This window comes from Meles meles, chromosome 14 (assembly GCF_922984935.1).
Source record: "Meles meles chromosome 14, mMelMel3.1 paternal haplotype, whole genome shotgun sequence".
Taxonomy (NCBI): domain Eukaryota; kingdom Metazoa; phylum Chordata; class Mammalia; order Carnivora; family Mustelidae; genus Meles; species Meles meles.
The window spans coordinates 31415339-31435371 of record NC_060079.1 but is presented as its reverse complement, the minus strand read 5'-3'; the positions used below and the strand labels follow the sequence as shown (position 1 = coordinate 31435371).

At 39.7% G+C, this 20033-nt stretch overlaps 1 protein-coding gene across 7 annotated transcripts in view; it reads left to right on the top strand.

The window, feature by feature from the left end:
• The window catches only part of DGKH (diacylglycerol kinase eta), a 185904-nt gene extending 166473 nt beyond the window's left edge, over nucleotides 1-19431 (top strand). For 4 of the 7 annotated variants that reach the window (XM_046028354.1, XM_046028352.1, XM_046028355.1 and 1 more), the window contains 7 exons: nucleotides 598-761; nucleotides 4808-4913; nucleotides 5982-6074; nucleotides 9043-9162; nucleotides 9491-9599; nucleotides 11297-11427; nucleotides 16615-19431. In XM_046028354.1, the coding sequence (XP_045884310.1) occupies nucleotides 598-761; nucleotides 4808-4913; nucleotides 5982-6074; nucleotides 9043-9162; nucleotides 9491-9599; nucleotides 11297-11427; nucleotides 16615-16704 (813 nt within the window). In that variant the 3' untranslated portion in view covers nucleotides 16705-19431. The remainder of the gene's footprint in view (nucleotides 1-597; nucleotides 762-4807; nucleotides 4914-5981; nucleotides 6075-9042; nucleotides 9163-9490; nucleotides 9600-11296; nucleotides 11428-16614) is intronic. The other 3 variants (XM_046028358.1, XM_046028356.1, XM_046028353.1) reach the window with 2 other exon arrangements.
• Nucleotides 19432-20033: the final 602 nt, after the last annotated feature.

Genomic DNA, 20033 nt, shown 5'->3' with positions numbered 1-20033 from the left:
TGTTCCACCTAGCCATCACTCCCTCTCTTACCTCAACCCGTCTCCTTAGTTTTGCCTTTTCCAGTAGATGTTTTAATTAAGATCAAAGACTGCCAGTAAGGGGTACCTGGGTGGCTCAGTGGGTTAAGCCTCTGCCTTCGGCTCAGGTCATGATCTCAGGGTCCTGGGATGGAGCCCCACATCTGGCTCTCTGCTCGGCGAGGAGCCTGCTTCCCCTCTCTCTCTGCCTGCCTCTCTGTCTACTTGTGATCTCTGTCTGTCAAATAAATAAATAAAATCTTAAAAAAAAAAAAAAAGACTGCCAGTATCCATCTTGATCTTGTCTATTATGCATTTAAAGTACAGAAATTGAAGCTGGTCTTTTAAAAAACTTTTCAGTAATACCCTCCTCATCACTGACTACATTACTTATTTGTTATGATAATGCTGGAAAACTTTAAAATAGCTTTCCTGTATCTTAAGATTTCTTTAACGAAGCTTCAGATTAGGATAAAAGGCAGTCATTTCAAAGTCTTTCATGTAACATTTAAATACACTCTTATGTATGGGTCTCAGAGTTCCAAACTAACAGTTCCTTGCAACATTGTTCTTAAATAGGCTTTTGAAAGCACGCTGAAATCTTGGGAGGATAAACAGAAGTGTGATTCCGGTAAACCAGTTCTTCGAACTCATTTGTACATCCAGCATGCAGTTGACTTGGCAACAGAAGAAGTGTCCCAGATGCAGCTCTGCTCCCAGGCCGCAGAGGAGCTCATTACTAGGTATGGTGGTCCTGCTTGCCGTAGGCGAGAACAACTCTGGTCTTGACCAGGCTTGTTTTTTAGTTTTGATTGGTAATGTCATTCGTTTGGGAGTATCTAAAAGAGATGCATTTACTCTCTTACCTCATTTGTTGCCTCATTTATGCCTCAATTAAACCCCCTCCAACACACACACACACACACACACACACACACACACACACACACATATACTCCTGTGTTCTCTGCAGAACAGACTTTGGACTTCCTGAAACCCGGTGGGGAGCTTGGCTAACTTACCCTACCACACGGTGCTCTTTTCTGTTACTGTTTATTTTCCCAGTTTTACACAGTCTTTGTGCTCTACTACTTATGTGTATGTTACCTTATAATTATTAATTAAATGCTTCGGAATGTAGAAGGAAATATAAATATTAGCCCTGCTCCCAAGAAATTTAAGTGGGAAAAGTCTGAGAACCAGTTTCCAAAGACATATCTAGAGACTGGGAGACCGATCACATAGTAATTCATTCTAGTAGACAGAAAAGGAAGAGATGAAAACACAAGTTCCAGGAGCGTGAAACAGATAAAAATCATGATAACCCAGGAGTCAACTTTGTTGGGGGAACGGAGGCCAACCATGGACAAGTTTCATATCCCCTCTTCACCTAAATCTTCTCTATCAAATTGAGATAGTAAGAGCTACTCTGTTGGTCATTGTGAAAGCTAAATGAAACCCACCACATAAAGAACTTAATAGCACATCACGTCTGGCATATATAGTGTTCTGTGAATGGTAGCTATTATATTCTTTCCACTTTCATCTGGTCACTGATAAAGATGTTGAAAAAGAAAAGAAGGAAAACAAAGCTCTTTAAATATTCGTTGGTGGGCGCCTGGGTGGCTGAGTTGGTTAAGGGACTGCCTTCGGCTCAGGTTATGATCCTGGAGTCCCAGGATCCAGTCCCGCATCGGGCTCCCTGCTCAGTAGGGAGTCTGCTTCTCCCTCTGACCGTCCCCCCCTCATGCTCTCTCTCACATTCTCTCTCAAATAAATAAATAAAATCTTAAATAAATACATAAATATTTGTTGGAAACCTAGAATGTACTAGATGTTAGAAATATGAGAGAAAAGATTTGAATTTCCTACTGCTAGAGACCCCAACATTCAGAATTAGAATAAAGTATGATAACTCAAGATACTGAGTGGCTTAGAAGCAAGGTAAGAGAATATTAGTATTTAGTTAGTTAAATGCACAAAGCTGCATTATTGTACATCTCAGCTTTTTATCACAGATTCATTTTAGGGTAATATGAGCAACTTCTGTGGACTCCCAATTTACAGGGTTTTGGCGGTTTTTTTTTGTTTTTTTTTTGCTTTTCCAGCTTTATTGAAGAATAATTGACAAAATCACACACACACACACATACATATATGGTCTACAAATGATAATTTGATATATGTATACATTATAAAACAATTACCATAATCAATCTAACTAATAGACTATGGAAAATAGTATGGAAGATTTTTCAAAGAATTAAAAATAAAACTGCAGCATTTTATTGAAATCAAAATATACTATCTGTATTATCTCCCTTGAAATTAAATATACTTCCTAAATTAACTTCCTGTCAACTAACCAAATAACCTTATCAAGAAAGGGGAAGTGAAGGTTGGCCAGACCTGCTTTTGGTCAACCTAATTTGGTTCCCCACATGTGTTGTTGTTGTTTTTAATTTGCAAGAGATGAAAATCAGGCTCACTCATCTATTTTCAGAACTTATTCATTCAGTATTCAACAAATAATTTTTAATCTCTTCTGCATGCCAACCACCATATTCAGCAGTGGGGGGCGCCAAAATGGCTGGGTTGGAGTCCCTCTTCTTTTAATTTGCCTGCAGGATTTTAAGAGAAAGTGTGGCTAGAGTGCCATCACAGGGCTCAGTGGGCGCTGTGGATACACACAGGAGGCCAAGAAAGCAAAGGAGGGCTGCCTGAAAAAAGTGATCTCAGCCAAGTCCTGATGGGAGAGTAAGAGAAGGAACATTCTCTTTTTTTTTTTTTTTTTTTAAGATTTTATTTATTTGACAGAGAGAGAGATCACAAGTAGGCAGAGAGGCAGGCAGAGAGTCAGGCAGAGAGAGAGGAGGAAGCAGGCTCCCTGCGGAGCAGAGAGCCTGATGCAGGGCTCGATCCCAGGACCCTGAGATCATGACCTGAACCGAAGGCAGCAGCTTAATCCACTCAGCCACCCAGGTGCCCCAAGAAGGAACATTCTCAACATGGGAACAGACTTGGGCAGAGGTCCAGAGGAGTGTGAGTGGAGTACTTGTAGGAAATCTCAGGGAACTGGGGATGGCATGGTATATGTGAGAGAGTAGGAAACGTGGTTGGAGAAGGGAAGAGGGGCCAGGTCTTATCTGGATGTTTCTGGAAGCAATGTGTAGCATTGTTTGCAAGATAACAAAGCAAGGGCAGGGTAAATACTCTTAGAATGGTCCTGATAGGAAATGATGGACTGAGGTAGTAGAGATGGAAAGAAGAGAGACTTAAGATTGATTATGATCTAAAATTGCGGAATGGCCTGAATTAGGAGACAGGATGACCCCCAGGTTCTAGTGAATGGCTGGATGGACTGTGGAACCTTTGATGGAACCATAGGATTCAGGAGGGAAAGTAGAGTTGAGAGGGAAAATGACAGGGTCCGTGTTGGATTTCCAGAATTTAGCCTACATTAGAAATCTTTAGGAGGAGGGTCACCTGGGTGGCTCGGTCAGTTAAGCATCCGACTCTTGGTTTCCGTTCACGTCATGACATCAGGGTTGTGAAGAAGAGGCTCACGTTAGGCTCTGCACTCAGCAGACTCTACCTCTGCACCACCCCCTCCCCTGACTCATGAACACACGTTCTCTCTTTCTCTCAAATAAATGAGTAAATCTTAAAGAAAAGAGAGAGAGAGATCTGGGAGGAAATTTTAGTAGGCAATTGGAAATGTTGATCTGAAATTGATTTATTTTTTTCCTTTTTTTGAAAATTAGAATAACATTTACCCACCTGCATTCTTCTGATAAGTAACACATTCTTTATGATTTCTCAAGGTCACCAGTAGAAATATTTGAGATGATATTTGCAAATTTCTTTGTGGCTCGGATACCAATTGTATGATCTTGAGGAATTAAGCACTCTCATACTTTCCTGTTGATTCGACAATACAGGCCTAGTCTCTTTTCTTGTTTTACTCTTTCTAGTGCGAAGATCATTCTCCTTGTAGATGTTAGAAGCAAAAAGGATTTGCATTGTTTTGCCTTCTTGCTCATCCTCCAACTTTACATCATTTTCCAGCAATTGGTGGAACTTGTCCTCTTTTTTCTTCTTTGGCCTTAGTGTCCTCCAGGATCCTGTCTGTTTGGGATATTCTTGAACATTCCAAGATTCCAGAGGACTATGGTACAACAGACTTCGGAGCTGATAGACATAGATTCCAATCCTGGCTCCATGACTTCTTAGCTTTGCATACTTACCGAATCCCTCAAGGTCTTCATCTATGAAGTGGAGAAAATTAATCACAGCTACCTGTTAAGTTGTGAATATTAAATTAGATAGTGTATGTAAAGCACTTAGCGTACAGATGATAAATATGGCCATGTTCTTCCCGTACTTTGTTTTATTTGCTCCTGGTTGAAGTTGCAATGAATAAAAGATGAAAAAAAAAAAAGATGGAAGTTTCTGCTCTGCCCCATCTCACTTGCCAGTGATACTTCAAAATGAAGTGTTGCTGTATTTTGTTCTTCCAAATTGTACCTCAGTGTGTTTCTCTGTGATTCTAAGTGATTCTAAGCCTAACTTTCCTATAAAGATTTTGGGTTTTACATTCTTTGTTGCAGTGGGGCCTGAATTTTGTAAACCCATGCTTTGTTATTCATAATTGAGCTGAACCCATTTAAAAATATTCCCTAATCTTTTTTTTTTTTTCCCAATTTGTCTGATTCTCCCATTTCTACACTTGCGGAAAATCAGCAACACTCAAATTTTTTTTGTTCACCTGACTCATTTGTGCTTTCAGGATCTGTGATGCAGCCACAATCCATTGTCTCTTGGAACAAGAGCTGGCCCATGCTGTGAATGCATGCTCCCACGCCCTGAATAAAGCCAACCCACGCTTCCCAGAGGTGAGGCGCTCATGGTAAATTCTCCTTCCACAGATTGTTATGTATTACATGTATATTTCGATGCGACAACATGGGCCATGCCCTTTGAAAAAGCACTGGGCAGTCTATAGGAGTGTCTGTCAGAAGCTTGTGATAACTTTGTGGCCATGTTTTTATTTTTCTTTTCCTGCCATTTTTCCATTCCATTCCTTTAAAATCTCTCCATGTTTCCACATCTCTCTTTCAATCACTTGACACCTTGCCATCTTCCTTGCACTCCCTCTCCTTCAAGCGACCGCCATCCCTCCTTGTTCTTTCTGTCACCTTCTCCCCTGCACTTTGATGTAGGGCAAACTACATACCACGCGTTTTATTAGAGATGCTCGTTCATTGTCGAGGCTGTGTACAGAAGTTATTCTCACTTCATTTTGTTCTACGAAGCTGGTAAAGTGGGTAAACTTCTTAATGTAGATGCTGCAATTTTGTAACTTCTATAATTTTTTTAAGGTAGGTGTTAAAAAAAAGGGAAAGAATACAATTCTTTTGAAATGTGATACGTGGTACAAGGCCGTGGTGTAGAGAAACCTGATGATAGCGTTATTTTATTCTTTTGATTATTCAATGGAAGTTACCTAAATTGATTCATCAGTGCTAGTCCTCAAGGTGAAAGTCTAAAAAACACCCTGGCTGGAACTTCTGAGAATGAAAGTCAGTGGATAGAACTGAGTGTGATCTGAAAATGCCCCATTATCTGATACGGCATCATTTTCTTTGACTGAACAGTTTTGTGGGGACACGTGTATGTGGTTGCAAGTATCCACACGTTTGTGTTCAGGAGATGGGGACCTAAGTGTGTAACCACAGGCAGAGCACTCCTTTGGTTCTGAGATGTAAGGATTCGAAGAAATAATCCTTTGAACAAATACGAGTGTGAAATTGTTCAGTTAGAATAGAACTGGAGTGCATTTGTAAAAATACGTGTGATGGGAATTTATGGGAAGAATGAAATGTTAAGTATTTGCTGATGATCGAATCCCAACCTAATCCAGAACTACTTGTCTTTGATGTGTTGTTTTTTTTTTTTTCTAGAGTCTTACGAGAGACACTGCCACGGAAATAGCCATCAATGTGAAGGCACTTTATAATGAAACAGAATCTTTGCTAGTGGGCAGGGTCCCTTTGGTAAGGAAGAGTGACCCGTGTGTGGGCCTCGGCTTTGTTCATACATTCATTCCTCAGATTCTAATGCAGAGCAGCCTCCTGGCCTCCATCCTTGGGGCTTCCCTTTTACCTGGCTTTTGCCTTCCAGAAAATGCCTGGCTACCCCAGGGAGTTATGATTCGGGCTAAAGGGGGTAGAAGTCACATGCCACGAGGTTGTCATGCAGTCCTGTTCTCCCCAGAGAGACTTGAACCTTCTACAGTGTAGCAGGCATTCCTCGGGAGCTCATTACTTCCTAGTGGCAGAGAAGTAGAGGAAATCATTGACTTGTTCCCGAAGGTAACATTTGAAAAATGATTGGTGCAGTTCTTAGCTTTACTGAAAGGGCAACACTTTCTAGACTCAGTGTTTCAAGAACTAAATTCTCAAGAGCTAGCCTTATCTCTAGATTAACTCAGATCAGAGTTGGAAATGAAGCTTCGGGCAGGTCTGAATCTGACCACATTCCGTGGATCTCCAGTGCTAGAAGTCCACAGATAGCCGGTTTGCTTTGCCCAGAGTCTGCCTTGTCAGCCTTTTATTCTCTCACCAGTTTCAAACGTTCTAGAACATGGGGTCCTCTCGCCACCTAGCGTTCAACTGTGGGTTGACATGCGCTGCTGTCACTGTGTAAAAAGCCTGATGCATTATGATGCATTTAGCTATTTTCCTCTTCCTTGTCACGATTCTGATGAACTGGTCTGTGATGATCTTACAACATTCCTCTTGACTGTAATTTTCTCTCTTGCTTTGGAAAATAGACACCTAAATTAAAGTGGTAGTAAAAGTCATAGTATCTGGCATAGTGGGAAAATGGGAGGTGTGTCACAGTCTAGTGAACGAAGTAACTGTGCTGGGAGTTTCTGTTCAGTTGGAGTCCAGAAGGACACCAACCTTGGAGGATCTTTCATCATCTGAAAAGAGAAGCTTCAGGGATGAATGACATCCCTGTCTCTTACCCATCTCCAGAAGCTGAAGAACAACTTCTTCAGGGCAGGACGCGGCTGCCTATGCTATGGCCAGGAAGAAAACTTTCAGGAAGACACATTGGTTATCTTTTTTAATAAAACCAGTGGGATATTTTGCCAATTCTTGGCTCTTCTGTTATTAGCCAGAGTCTTCTTGTTGCTCTTCTAAAATTAGTCCAGTGAAATCCAGTGAGCTATGACTTTGATCCCATTTTTTAGGTGAAGGACATGTATTTTTTTGTCCTATTTGAAATATAAAATATATATTTTATATACCTGACAACAGCTAGAAGCATAACTTGTTCTGTATTTTCATTCTCTCCACTGAAAGCACCCACTAAATGGTAGTTGATTAATATTTACCAATTATATTATGTTCTTTTTAAATTTGTTTTAATTTTTTTTTATATTATGTTCTTATAGAAGGACCACCCACACACTCTTAATCATTTTGATCTACTTTTGTCATCGTCAAACATGGGTGTTTGGCTTAAAATGTATACCAGTGAGTTTTTTCAAAACCTTTGACCATATTGACATCAAAATACAGTGTCAATCATATTCAAGATCAACTAAGCTTTACACTTTATTTTGCTGCTAGAATGAATATGCAATACCATGTTATCAATTTTATAAGATGTATATTCTTAGACTCAAAGGAAAGGGGTAAATTTTACATAACAAGATGGAGAATCTCCATATTTTACTTAACTACTAGAAATGGTAAATCCCTTGAATAACCGAGGAGAAAAAAAGAACGACCATAATAAGTAACAGTAACGATTTCGCTGAACGTTCATTTTAAAGTTCTGTGAACTTATATGTAGATGCTCTACAATCTTAAAGTAATTTTTGAAAGGATTGGTTTGCTGGAATAGACCATAGAAATAATCTAGTCACTCTACTATTTATTAAGGAAGAAACTAAGACTCCTACCATGGGTCAGCCTTCCGTCGGTTGCAGGCTTAGTAACAAAGCCAGGACCAGAAGGCAGTCACCTCCCTTCCTGTTCTACATGTAACAGTGTTTATTTCACTTTTACTATTGAATTTCTAAGTGCTTTTTAATAGCCGCCTGAAATAAGTGGATAATAAGTGACCAGTTAAATTCCCTTTAAAGTTTCCAAACCCTCTTTCAGATTCCAAACCATTGGGCGTTTTGCTCTTGCCCTGATTTTTACAACAGCTTTTTTTTGTTTGTTTGAGATTTGTGGGGCTTTTTTTCCCCCTTAAACTTATTATTTTAATTCTCCGGGGGATCTCTGTGCCAAGCAGTTCTTATGATGTGACATATTTTGACCGATTTTTTAAAATAGTATTATTTGCTTACATAGCAGCCTATGGAAATCGGAAGGATTTTTGCCACAAAGAAGTAGAATAGTGAGATTAGTTACTAACAAGCAGGCAGAGTGGGTGGATGGATGCATGGATTGGAAGGGAGGGAGAAAGTAAAGAATTTACAAGAAAGAAAGAAAGAAAACCACCAAAAGCGATACTTTTTTTCTGTGACATTATTGAAGTCACACTAACTACATGTATTATCTTTGGAAAGTATGGATAAATCTATCCAGATTTTTAAAAAGTGAGCTCAATGTAAAATAATCTGTTCTTTTTTTTTCCATATTCCTTTTTTCTTTTTTTTTTTAAAGATTTTATATATTTATTTGACAGAGAGAGAGAGCGCACAAGTAGGCAGAGCAGCAGACAGAGGGAGAGGGAGAAGCAGACTCCCCGCTGAGCAGGGAGCCCCATGCGGGGCTCGATCGCAGAACCCTGGGATCATGACTTAAGCTGAAGGCAGTCACTTAACCGACTGAGCCACTCAGGCACCCCTCTATATTCCTTTATCTTATTAATGATAACCTAGACGAGCCTAATAAGAGATGAGGATGTTCATTGTCAAAAATAAAACGATTTTCTTCTGTTTGAGATTGGTCACTGAGCCTTGTTTTATTTTGTTTTTTAAAATCTGCTGGTAAACAGCAGTTAGAATCCCCACATGAGGAGCGCGTATCTAATGCCTTACATTCCGTGGAGGTGGAGCTGCAGAAGTTAACGGAGATTCCGTGGCTTTACTATATCTTACACCCGAACGAAGACGCGGTATGTGAAACGTGGCCCACTTCTCTATAAATGCAGGCTGTGTGACAGCAGAATTTGGAAAAGGGATATTCAAGGGAGAATAAATTCGAGCACCACTTTCAGATGTGCTGCTCTTGAACAGGCGAGCAAAGGCTTTTCCGTGAACAGAAGTGTCTCACGGGCATCAGTCCATTTTCAGGAGTATGTAGCATCATGCTAATTTTTAACAAGTCACCATTCCAACAGTGTGTTGTGTTCATAACCCATTCCTGCGCTGGCTTTAAGATCGGAGTGAGGTTTTCTTCTCGTCACGTCCTGAGCAAATTCTTTTCTTGCCCCACTCGAACAGGAGCCCCCCATGGATTGCACCAAGAGAAACAGCAGAAGCACAGTTTTTCGGATCGTGCCAAAGTTTAAAAAGGAAAAGGTTCAGAAGCAGAAGACATGTTCACAGCCTGGTAGGTGATCCGCACTGGAAGGGAAAGTATAACCCTGTGCAAAAGATAACTTATTAAAGCCATGTCACCGAGGTGATAAAAATGTTCTGGAATTATTTGTGGTGACCCCTGCACGTTATAGAGGTACTAAATGCCTCTGGATTGTACACCATAGGATGGTTAAAATGGTAAATTTTATTTTATGTTCATTTTACCACAATAAAGCAAATCCTGTCACACCTAAAGTAATCCCCCCAGACGGTGGAGGTCTATAGCAATGAAGTACACAAGAAAACAAGGTGGGCGCTGGTTTGCTTCTCCTCTGTTCAGCGGACATCCGTGCATCTGTTTAGACGGTCCTTTGTCTCGTAACAACAATTCAAGGCATCGGTGTATAATTTCTTTTCTCCTTCAGAGTTCGAAGTCTACATCCCTTTGATAAAAGGAATGTAGAAACTTTCAGTTACTCCTTTAACTTGCTAAATATTTAGACTTTTCCACCTAAAGTTATGCATTGTCTTTCTCCTGTTCCAACGGCTTACTGCACCATTTCCACCCCTAAGTCATGACAGTCGACAGTGACACTTGCATTCTTGCATTCATGACACTTGCAAAGATTAAACTGCCTTTGGTGTTTTTTGTCTGGTTCCCTTTCCCCCTTGCCCTAGAAATTACTTTTAATGCGATAGTGTTGCCGAGGCACCTTCAAGTTCTGTGTCCATGGCGGCAGGTGCCTTTCACAATCCAGTCACTTTATTATCCTTCCGAGTGAGCTAGCTCCTTTGAAAAAGTGATCTATGACCTGATTTTTGGCATTTGTAGAGCAGCTGTTGAAGGGCATTTTAAAATCAAATATGGCATTTTATTTAATTTTTTAAAGATTTTTGTTATTTTATTTGTCAGAGAGAGAGAGAGCACAAGCAGGGGGAGCGGCAGGCAGAGGGAGTAGTAGGCTCCAGCTGAGCAAGGAGCCCAGTGTGGGGCTGGATCCCAGGACCTGGGACCATGACCTTGAGCTAAAGGCAGATGCTTAACCGACTAAGCCACCCAGGCATCCCCAAATACAGCATTTTATAACCAAATAAATTTGAATTAAGCTAATCAATGTTGAATAAAATGTATAAAACGATGATACATATTGAAAAATAACAGTCCGACTCCTCTTAGCAGTATTAACAGTTTCCAGAGGACCTTAAAGTGAGCTAACAACACATTTAGTGCTATCCTTATTAATAATGCAGTCAGTGAAGTCATCACTGAATTCAGCCGGACCTGGAGTAAAATTCAGGAACCCATGTCAGATTTTCAATTTTCATTAGCACTTGTAGCTAATTCAATTATAACTGGTTTCATATGCGGTCTTAAGGAAATCATCAGAGCTTATTTGGATCACAGACTGTCGATCCTAATCACAAGAAGTACATATTTTATCTGGATTGTGTGGCGTGGGTGGCTTGGAGAGGAAATTGAGCTGAAGGTAGAGGCACCCGTGCACATCCGTGAATGCGTCTGCATAGTCAGATCTGTGTGGTTGGAGAGTCTGTAACCTGCATGGGGGAAAAAGCGACATTGGGGTTTCGTGGAAACGACACCTTTAACCTTTCCCTCTGCTAGCACTGCCGCTGTACTCTCTGTTTTGCATCTTCTTTGGCCAACCTTTGCTTTGTAATGCATTGAGCATGTAGAAATTACGGGGGTTTTGCTCTTAACTTTGGTAGTTCAAAAATGGGGCACAGAGGAAGTTGCTGCTTGGCTGGAGCTGCTCAATTTGGGAGAGTACAGAGAAATCTTCATCCGTCATGACATCAGAGGGGCTGAACTTTTGCATCTGGAAAGGCGAGATCTTAAGGTATTTCCTTTGTGCTACTCTTCTGCTTTTGAAAATTTCCCGGCAAAACAGAATGCTCTCTCCTGCGCCTCTTTTGTTATATGCTTATAGCTTGGCTTATGTCCTGTGTCCTGCAAACGGGCAGTAATCTAATATGCATTGTCCTGTGGTCGGGGTTCCTTGTGTGCTTTTTAAACAAGAATGTCAGCAGTGTTGTCCGATCAAGTATCATTCTCTGATTATTATAGCTAAAGCTTAGCATGAAGTTAATAATTTTTTTCTCTGCATCCATTGGTATGGCTATCCCTGTGCTAATATTTCCAAATAACCCATGTTTCCATCAGCTCATTTTATTGGATCAGCATGAAAGGTGATCACTGTTGCTGAAAATGACCAAAAAAACTAATAAAAGGTTAACCACTAAAAATTAATTCAAAATACCAATAACAAAGTTTTCCTAATATGTGGAACTGGGTAAGAAACTCACAGCAGTGGCAATTGAGAGTCTTGTGATTCTGTTGTGTTTCTGACTGCCCTTTCAGAGCTCACGTGAAAAACTAGACCAGTAAGTTCAAATACACTCCCTGCGAGTTACTGTTATGATTGTATTATTCTCAAAAAGAAATGTATTATTTCTTTAGTAAATGAAGTAAAAATCACGCTTCGCTTTTGCTAGAAGGTGGCTGAGAGCCTATTTGTCATTTACTGCAGAGAAAGAAAATCATTAATTCACGGTCTACAGCAATTCCCTTTTATTTTCTTGGGTGGACATGCAACATGGCCAAAGTAGACTATTCTATCCCAAGGTTCTGAGTTGAATTTTGTCATGTTGAATTTTCTTACCAAACAGTGCCATTTTTAAAATTCCAAGATTGAGTAATAAGCAGGTGACAAAGACTTTAACCTATATTGGAGTGATCCCTTTCCTGTAGGCCAAGTTCTGAACTGCGCAGGATTAGGATACAGTGATTTCCTAACTAATTCCTGAACTGTTGGTGCCTTTATCTACAAATACGCTAGCAGAGATCTTGGAGCAATTAGTGGGTAATATATAGGATTTTATAAAGCAGAGTCATACAGTCTTAGCACATTAAAAGCGGACACCAAATCTACCTAAACATTTTTAACCAGAATAATAAAATAATGGATTAATTAATTACCCCAGTTGAGAGTCCCAAATCTGGAAAATAGAAAAATATACAGGGCTAGAGTTCCTAGAGTAGAGGTTGACTTCAAAACTTGGAGTGAGTGCACAAAAAAAAGAAATGTAAGGGGTCATTACATCTAACATATTTATGTAGCATCTTATATCCTTGTCAGGCAGCTACTGAATAGCTTGAATTTATTTGAATTTATCTTGAATTTATTGAATAGCTACTGATTGATATATTACGCCAGCCTCTCTAGGAGCTTACATTTAATTTGCCACAAATAAGCACAAATTCCAGGAAAAGACTGAATGTGTGTGAGAATATATAATTATATATGTATATATTACATATGTACACACAACCATAAACATACACATAACACACACACACATACACAACGAGTAAGGCAGTAAGGCAGATATTCGCAGGTTAGAAAAACAAAGCTCATACACATAGGAGGTCAAAGTTGGAGTGATAGGATTTGGCTGGAAGAAAGAGTATGAGTAAAAAGAAAATGGGTAAGAATTATTTTTGTAAACTTTCTCTTTAGCTTTATCATGGGACTTCTTGTTCTGCTTTATTTTTACTTTTAATGCAAATTACATCCCTTACCTTAAAACTTTTCTTTCAGAAATTTGCGTTGACATAGTCCTTTTTAACTCTTTTCCTTCCAAAATGGGGCTTGGGGGAATGAAAAAGAAAAAATTATCCAGAAAGAACCTGCTATAGAGCAAAGCCATGAGGGGAGAAAATGAGCTTCCCCTTGACCTCTGGCTGTAGCTGTAAGAGGGAGCAGACTCTTCGGAATTTTTTAAGTCTTGCTAGAGGATCTCCTACTCTCTATGTAACCTCATCCATTCTTACTGCTGCAAATATGGTCCATGAATACGTCTGTGGTTCACAGGTTTGTACCCCCAGCACTGACCTCAATTTGGAAGCTTTAGGATTTTATCACCAACTGCACTTGATAGTTGCCTGTCACACAGGGAGGGTTCTGCGAATATCTTAGTAAAATCACCCCTCTCTCCCTCCAGGCTCTCGAGCCAGAGAAGCCCACGGTCACACTCAGCGCCTTCCTCTTCCTTATCCTTGTCCCCTAACTCAGTAAGCCTAGCACCACGCCAGGTTTCCAGACTGCATCCGTTTCTCTCTCTGCTTTCCACACTCCTACTGTGTGCCAGGGCACCGCTTGCCTGTGTGAGGCCGGGGTTCCTAACTAGACTTTTCCGCTGCTACCCGCGCTCGCTCTAGCTCATTACCCACACAGCAGCCAGAGTGATCTCAGTGTCAGATCACCTTTCCCACTTCTACTGGAATAAAGACTTGCATCTTTGGGAGGTCTATACGAGACTGCCCATTTATGGAAACTGCTGTGGAATCACTGGCCCCTTGCTGGGCTGTACCCCATCCACACTGGCCATGTTCCATTTGCCCGAAAATACTAGACTCTTCCTCACCTTTAGAGGTGCCCCCTGCTACGGCATGTGTCTCCCACTACCCATCACCTGGCTATTTCCTGCTCACATCTTGGCTGTTACTTTCTTATCAGCAAGACAATTAGAGGTACAATGTGACCGTGTAAAGGTGGGAAAGGAAAAATATTTCTAAGGTGCTTTAGGAAATAAACTTATTGTATTATTCTCCCTCCAGGAAGACAGTAGCCAAAAGTGAGGGGCACCAAAGACAATGGCAAAGATGTAATGGTTTTGTTTGTGTGGTTGGTTTTTGTTTTTCTTTCCATTTGGAAAGTTGCATATCTGTGCCTAGAAAGGTAACTGAATATCTACAAAGCATGTTTTGCAAAATTAGACCTGTTCGTCCAAAGAAAGAAAAGGCGCATAATAAAGAATCTGATAAAAATAAATTAAGAAAACTATAACAGATGTCACGGCCATAACGTCATCACAGTCTAACTCCTAGAAGTCATGAAGGTATTGAACTCAAGATTAAAAAAAACATAGCTAGACGTTAGTGTAATTCCGTGGAAAACATTCATCTCATTACACCAAAATGGTAATTCTGAGCAGAGTCTGCTTGCCGCAAAGAAGTTTTTTATTCTTGAAAATACAACGTGCATATGGCCTGAAGTAGAATATTTAGTATTAAATGTATTTCTTCATCAGATAATTGTTTTCACAAAGCAGAAAGAGTAGTAAAATATCCCGCTCAAATAAATGCAACTGCAAATGCATTTGTATTTCAGAGTTAGGTAGCAGGCCGCCGGCTCACTTTCTTTAGGATTTGGCCTTGCTTTTAAGTTTGCTATGTTAGCATACACTCAGGAAACACACAGTTCGTTGCCTTCAGACTGATTATGAATGACCTGGTGTCCTATGAGAAAATACTTTTTCAGGGTTAGTTGCATATTGTAAAAATGTGACCCAGAAATTATCTCAAGCTTGACAGGAGCACTTGCTATATAGAAAGAGTATTTTTCTGAAAGATTCAAAATTGTCAGTAGAAAAAAAGAATTGTCAGTAGCTTCGCTGCTATAGAATCAAAGAGCCCATTAATTATATGGGAGAGAGAGAACGGGGGTGTGCACGTGCTTACAATCGTCTAATCTATTTCATGTAAAGCTTAAAAATAAATAATGCTTGGGGTCCTGGGTGGCTCAGTGGGTTAAGCCTCTGCCTTTGGCTCAGGTCATGATCGGGTCCTGGGATCGAGCCCCGCATCGGACTCTCTGCTCGGCAGGGAGCCTGCCTCCCCTTCTCTCTCTGCCTCCCTCTCTGCCTACTTGTGATCTCTCTCTCTGTCAAATAAATAAATAAAATCCTTTAAAAAAATTAATGCTTTTAGCTTATGAAGTAGGACAGATATTTGGAATCTTTATCATCTCAGACACATAATTTTGTGGTACCTTGTAATCTTTTTGAGGCTGCTTTGGAAGCCATCTTTTTGCTAATTTTATTTATTTTTTTTTTTTTTAAGAACTTATTTGAGAGAGAGAGAGCATGAGAGGGGAGAGGTCAGAAGGAGAAGCTGACTCCCCGCTGAGCAGAGATTCCCAATGCGGGACTCGATCCTGGGACTCCAGGATCGTGACCTGAGCTGAAGTTGCTTAACCAAATGAGCCACCCACGTGTCCTTTTTTGCTAATTTTCAAATATTTCAAGCCCTCTGTTTTTTATACCAAATTAGTTTGACTTCACATATTAGCCAATCAGTTGTGCCCATTAACCTTAAAGAAACTTTAGGGCTCAGGGGCCTTCACCCTTTCTTTTAGTTTTTCGGGTCGTGAATATCATGGCTGTCTTGTATGCATCTCCTTCATTCCCGCAGCAAGGATTTATTTGCCGAGAGCCTGCTGTGCGCTATACATTCTGGAATCATCCTCCCTCTCTGAAAACTAACTATCGAATTCTTGGCCCTTTAAAGGAAGACAGTTCTGTAAGAAACAAGGAGGGTTCTGAGGCAAAGGAGCTGCAAGTGTTCTGAGGAAAAGCATCAACCCACAGTTAGCCAGGTTGAAGTAATTTCTTATTTTCTCTATAGAAAGAATATTTAAACGGTCCACTCAAATCAAAGACTCTAAATGTAACCATAGATGCACTGACGTTCCAAATTTAGGTGATGGCCACTGATCTCTGTCTTTAGGATTAGGCTTTACTTTTTAAGTACTATTTTAGGAAGAAAGTGTGTGGTTGCCTAAGACTAGTTGCAGCAGCCCTGATGTCTTCCGTCACTGTTCTCTGAGATCCCAAAAGAACCTGTGTTTTGAAAAAGAAGAAGCAGAAGAAAAAGGAGACCCTAATTTTGACTCTGAAGAACCACCATTGTGTATAATTTCTGAGACTGTTACATTTCAGAGTTAGTGTAGGATGTGATTTTTTTTTTAACTTGTTGATAATTTTTCCATGTCAGGTTAGTTTCACTTTATAAACTGATTTTCATAGCTTAAACTTCCTAAGTCTGAATGCTAATTATGCTATTTCCTAGTGAAATATTTAATCCCCAGTTTTCTCTTGTCAGTTAAACGTCTTTCTTTTCCTTCTCATTTTTTTTTTCTTACCTTTTCTTTTTTTTCTTTTCTTCTCTTTTCTTTTTTTTTTAGGACCTGGGGATAACGAAAGTGGGTCATATGAAGCGAATTCTCCAGGGAATTAAAGAGCTTGGAAGGAGCCCTCCCCAGGCTGAGTTGTGATCATATTGGTGCTATTCCTTGGAAGGGAAGTAATTGCTACTTAATATAAAGCTCTTAGAAGCAATGGTCTGTTTCTGTACTTTTCTGCCTAGAAAGCAAGTACCAGGGAAGCACCTCTATGGCTTGATATCTTGCTGTGGGTGAAAATTTTCATTTGAGGTATTAGGAAATATTTTTGTGCCAAAAAAAAAAAAATACATTCCACAAAGCCATTTACTTATTGTGCAAACTTGACGTGTTCAGATCGGCTCATATTAGTACGAAGGTAGGAAGAATCCGAAATAATTGCGTTTTCTGAAAGGTGGAAACGTTTACTTAGGTTGTACTTTCCTGAAACTTGGTCAGATGGAATGTTCTTACCATATGACTGCATTACAATATGTGGCTAAAACTTCGAGGTTTCGTTATTGGAGGCATTGGCTTCTTCCTTAAAAATCACTGGTTAGGAGACTAAGATATACATTAGTTTGTGTTTTGAATGCTAGATTGGGTGTCAACTGAGATTCCTATCATTCAGTGGTCAGGGAACATGGTTGAAACCCCTCAAATATTATGAATGAATGCAGATCTTAATGCACGACTTTCCTGCCTGAACGGTCTTTCTTTTTCTTGCATGTCACATGTAATATCGTAAAACTTAGCTTTAATGTCAGCTTTAATGGAATTTATTACTACAGAAGTTACCTTTTTGTTGGTTCAAGGCACTTTTCTGTTCTTTGATGGGGGATTTTGGATAAATATTCTGTATCTAAGAATTTGCGAACATGTGTCTGTGCCATAATCAACAAATGATACACATTTTATGTAAGCCAGTTCAATGTCACTCTATCATCAACAGTAGACATGCGCATTAAGAAACTCTCTGGATATTTTTATAAAATTACATGTCCTGTTGCTGAACTAAAAGCTTATTATAGCTTCCTAAACCAAAATTCCCACATTTTGGTTTTTTTTTTGGTTTAATTTAGTATTTATTTGATACTCTGTTTGCATTTATAATATAACGAGCTGTTGACATCCAGGAGTTTCCCCAAGGCCTCAACTGGGATTCATATACTGATTGGTCACCCAGACTTACCTGCTAGCTAGAGTAACTACTGATAAAACTTCTCAATGAGAGATTTAAATTTTTAAATTTTTTCTTAAGGGCTTTCTATTATTATTATATTATTATTATTATCTCACTTAATTCTTATATCAAGTAGATACCATTTTCCTTTTCCTAAACCACTATACTTCAGTGTAAGCTTATTAGGAGTCAACATTACAATTACCAAATCTTTGAAAGCCAAAGGCATACATGTCAAAAAGTGATAAAAATATCCTTAAACAATCTTTCTTTAGACATTATATACCAAAAATTAATGGTAATATTTTAAAATCTTCTATATAAGAGAAGAAAACAGGGCATTGACCCAGTGGTGACAATTTTCATGAAGTAGCCTTCCAAGTAGGTGCTCAAGAGAAAAACATACACACACGTACATATACATTTCTACATGTCTACACATTCCTGCATGTGCATTCACACTTACGTATGCATCATCTTGAAATATACTCTCACTGATATTTTCTAGGCAATTATTTGCCAAATGCTTAATGAGAAATATTAGTGAGAAAGCATTTAAAATGAACACTGTCAGACATAGAATTTCAGTATAGCAAAGGAGTTTAAATATTTAACACTTGAGTCTTATTTATAAATTGGGTGTTTTTGATATCTTAAAAATAAATGAGCCTGGTAGGTTCCTGACCAAATGTGTCTGACTATATATTTTACCTAAGTTGTGAATAAATGGAAATTTCCCAAAGGGAATTACATCAAGCAGCGTGAAAGAGAAGCTACTCATTTAATATTATAATGTTACCCACATTAGGAAATCAAAGGGCTTCTTTTATAGTCCTCACCTCTCCAGCCCCTGAAGGTATCCTGCTTTTCCAGGCATCTCCCTATGAAATTAAAAATGGAGATGCCAGCTATCAGTTCACAGATCCCCATCCAGCTCTACCAAAAAAAGAAAGGTAGGGGCAAAGAGGCAAGGAACTCTAGAGAAGAATTAATTAATATAAAAATCTTTACTGACTTTCATTCTCCCGAAATACCCCTTTGCCACTAGAAAAGATTTAAGCTATTGCACGTTCGGAATTTGAGAGTAAGATGAAAATAATTAAGTTTTTTGTTTGATGCTGATCTTTTTACTCATAGGTAATAACTCTTATCTATGCTGTAAAAGCTCAATTAATGGACTCTTTAGTTAACTAGAATTTTCTTGCAGATGGCTTTTGGATGAGGGAAATCCTTTAAAATGACAACTTTGGTATCTTTTTTGTTGTTGTCAAGAGCAATTTTTCCTGTATGCTTTGTCTGTGCATGATGGATGTAGGACCCAGATGACCTTATTCACATCTGTGGGCCAAGATGATGTCCTCAGAGCCTCCCTGGGTGCCCATTAGCATCAAAGAGGAGTCAGCTTATAGTAGATGGGGCTATGAATAAAAAGTAGGAAGAACTGCTCTCAGGAATCTGATCACAGCTCAGGGGAGTGCAGGTGGGGCCTCTGTACCTTGAGCCATTCGTAAGCTGAGCTGAGAAGCTTAGCCCTGCCCCCAGTTGCCAGCTGTAACTGCACGTTCCCGCTGTTAGGCTCTCCCACACCTGGATAATTTGGGAGGGCTGAAGGGGAATCACAGCCCAGCCAACATCCACTCCCTTACAGTCTTATTTTCCTGAGGTCAAAGTCCCCCCCACCGCTTTTTTTTCCCCTTCAGCGTTACCCCACCTCCCTTTCAGAGTTCCCTTCCTACCTCCTGGCTTCCCGTCTCCCACATGCCCATACTTTGACGGTTGCTCAAATCCTCACTGCCATGTGCTACCCTTTCTTCATCAACTCTCCAGCTAGAAAATGACCCCTTTCATCTCTCCCCACTCAAGGGCCCATTATGGGTCATCTAAGCAAAGTGTTAGGAAGAGAACAATTTAAAGAAACGAACTTTACAGTTTGTGTTTCATAAAAGGAAACCTGGTAATCTAAATAAATTGGTGGGTTGGATAATTTGGAGACTGTGATATAGATCGCTGTGGCTGAGATGAGATGACCTGTAAATGTCTAGACCTGTGTTGTCTGATCTTGTAGGGACTAGCCACATGTGGCTGTTTCAGTTTACATTGATTTAATTAGAAAGTTAGTTTCTCAAGTGCACCAGCCACATTTCAATTTCAGTAACTATAGTAGACAGTACAGATGCTGAACATTTCCATCACTGCAAAAATTCGACTGACAGCACTGATCTAGATCATTGCTACTCAGATGTGGTCCATGGACCTGCAG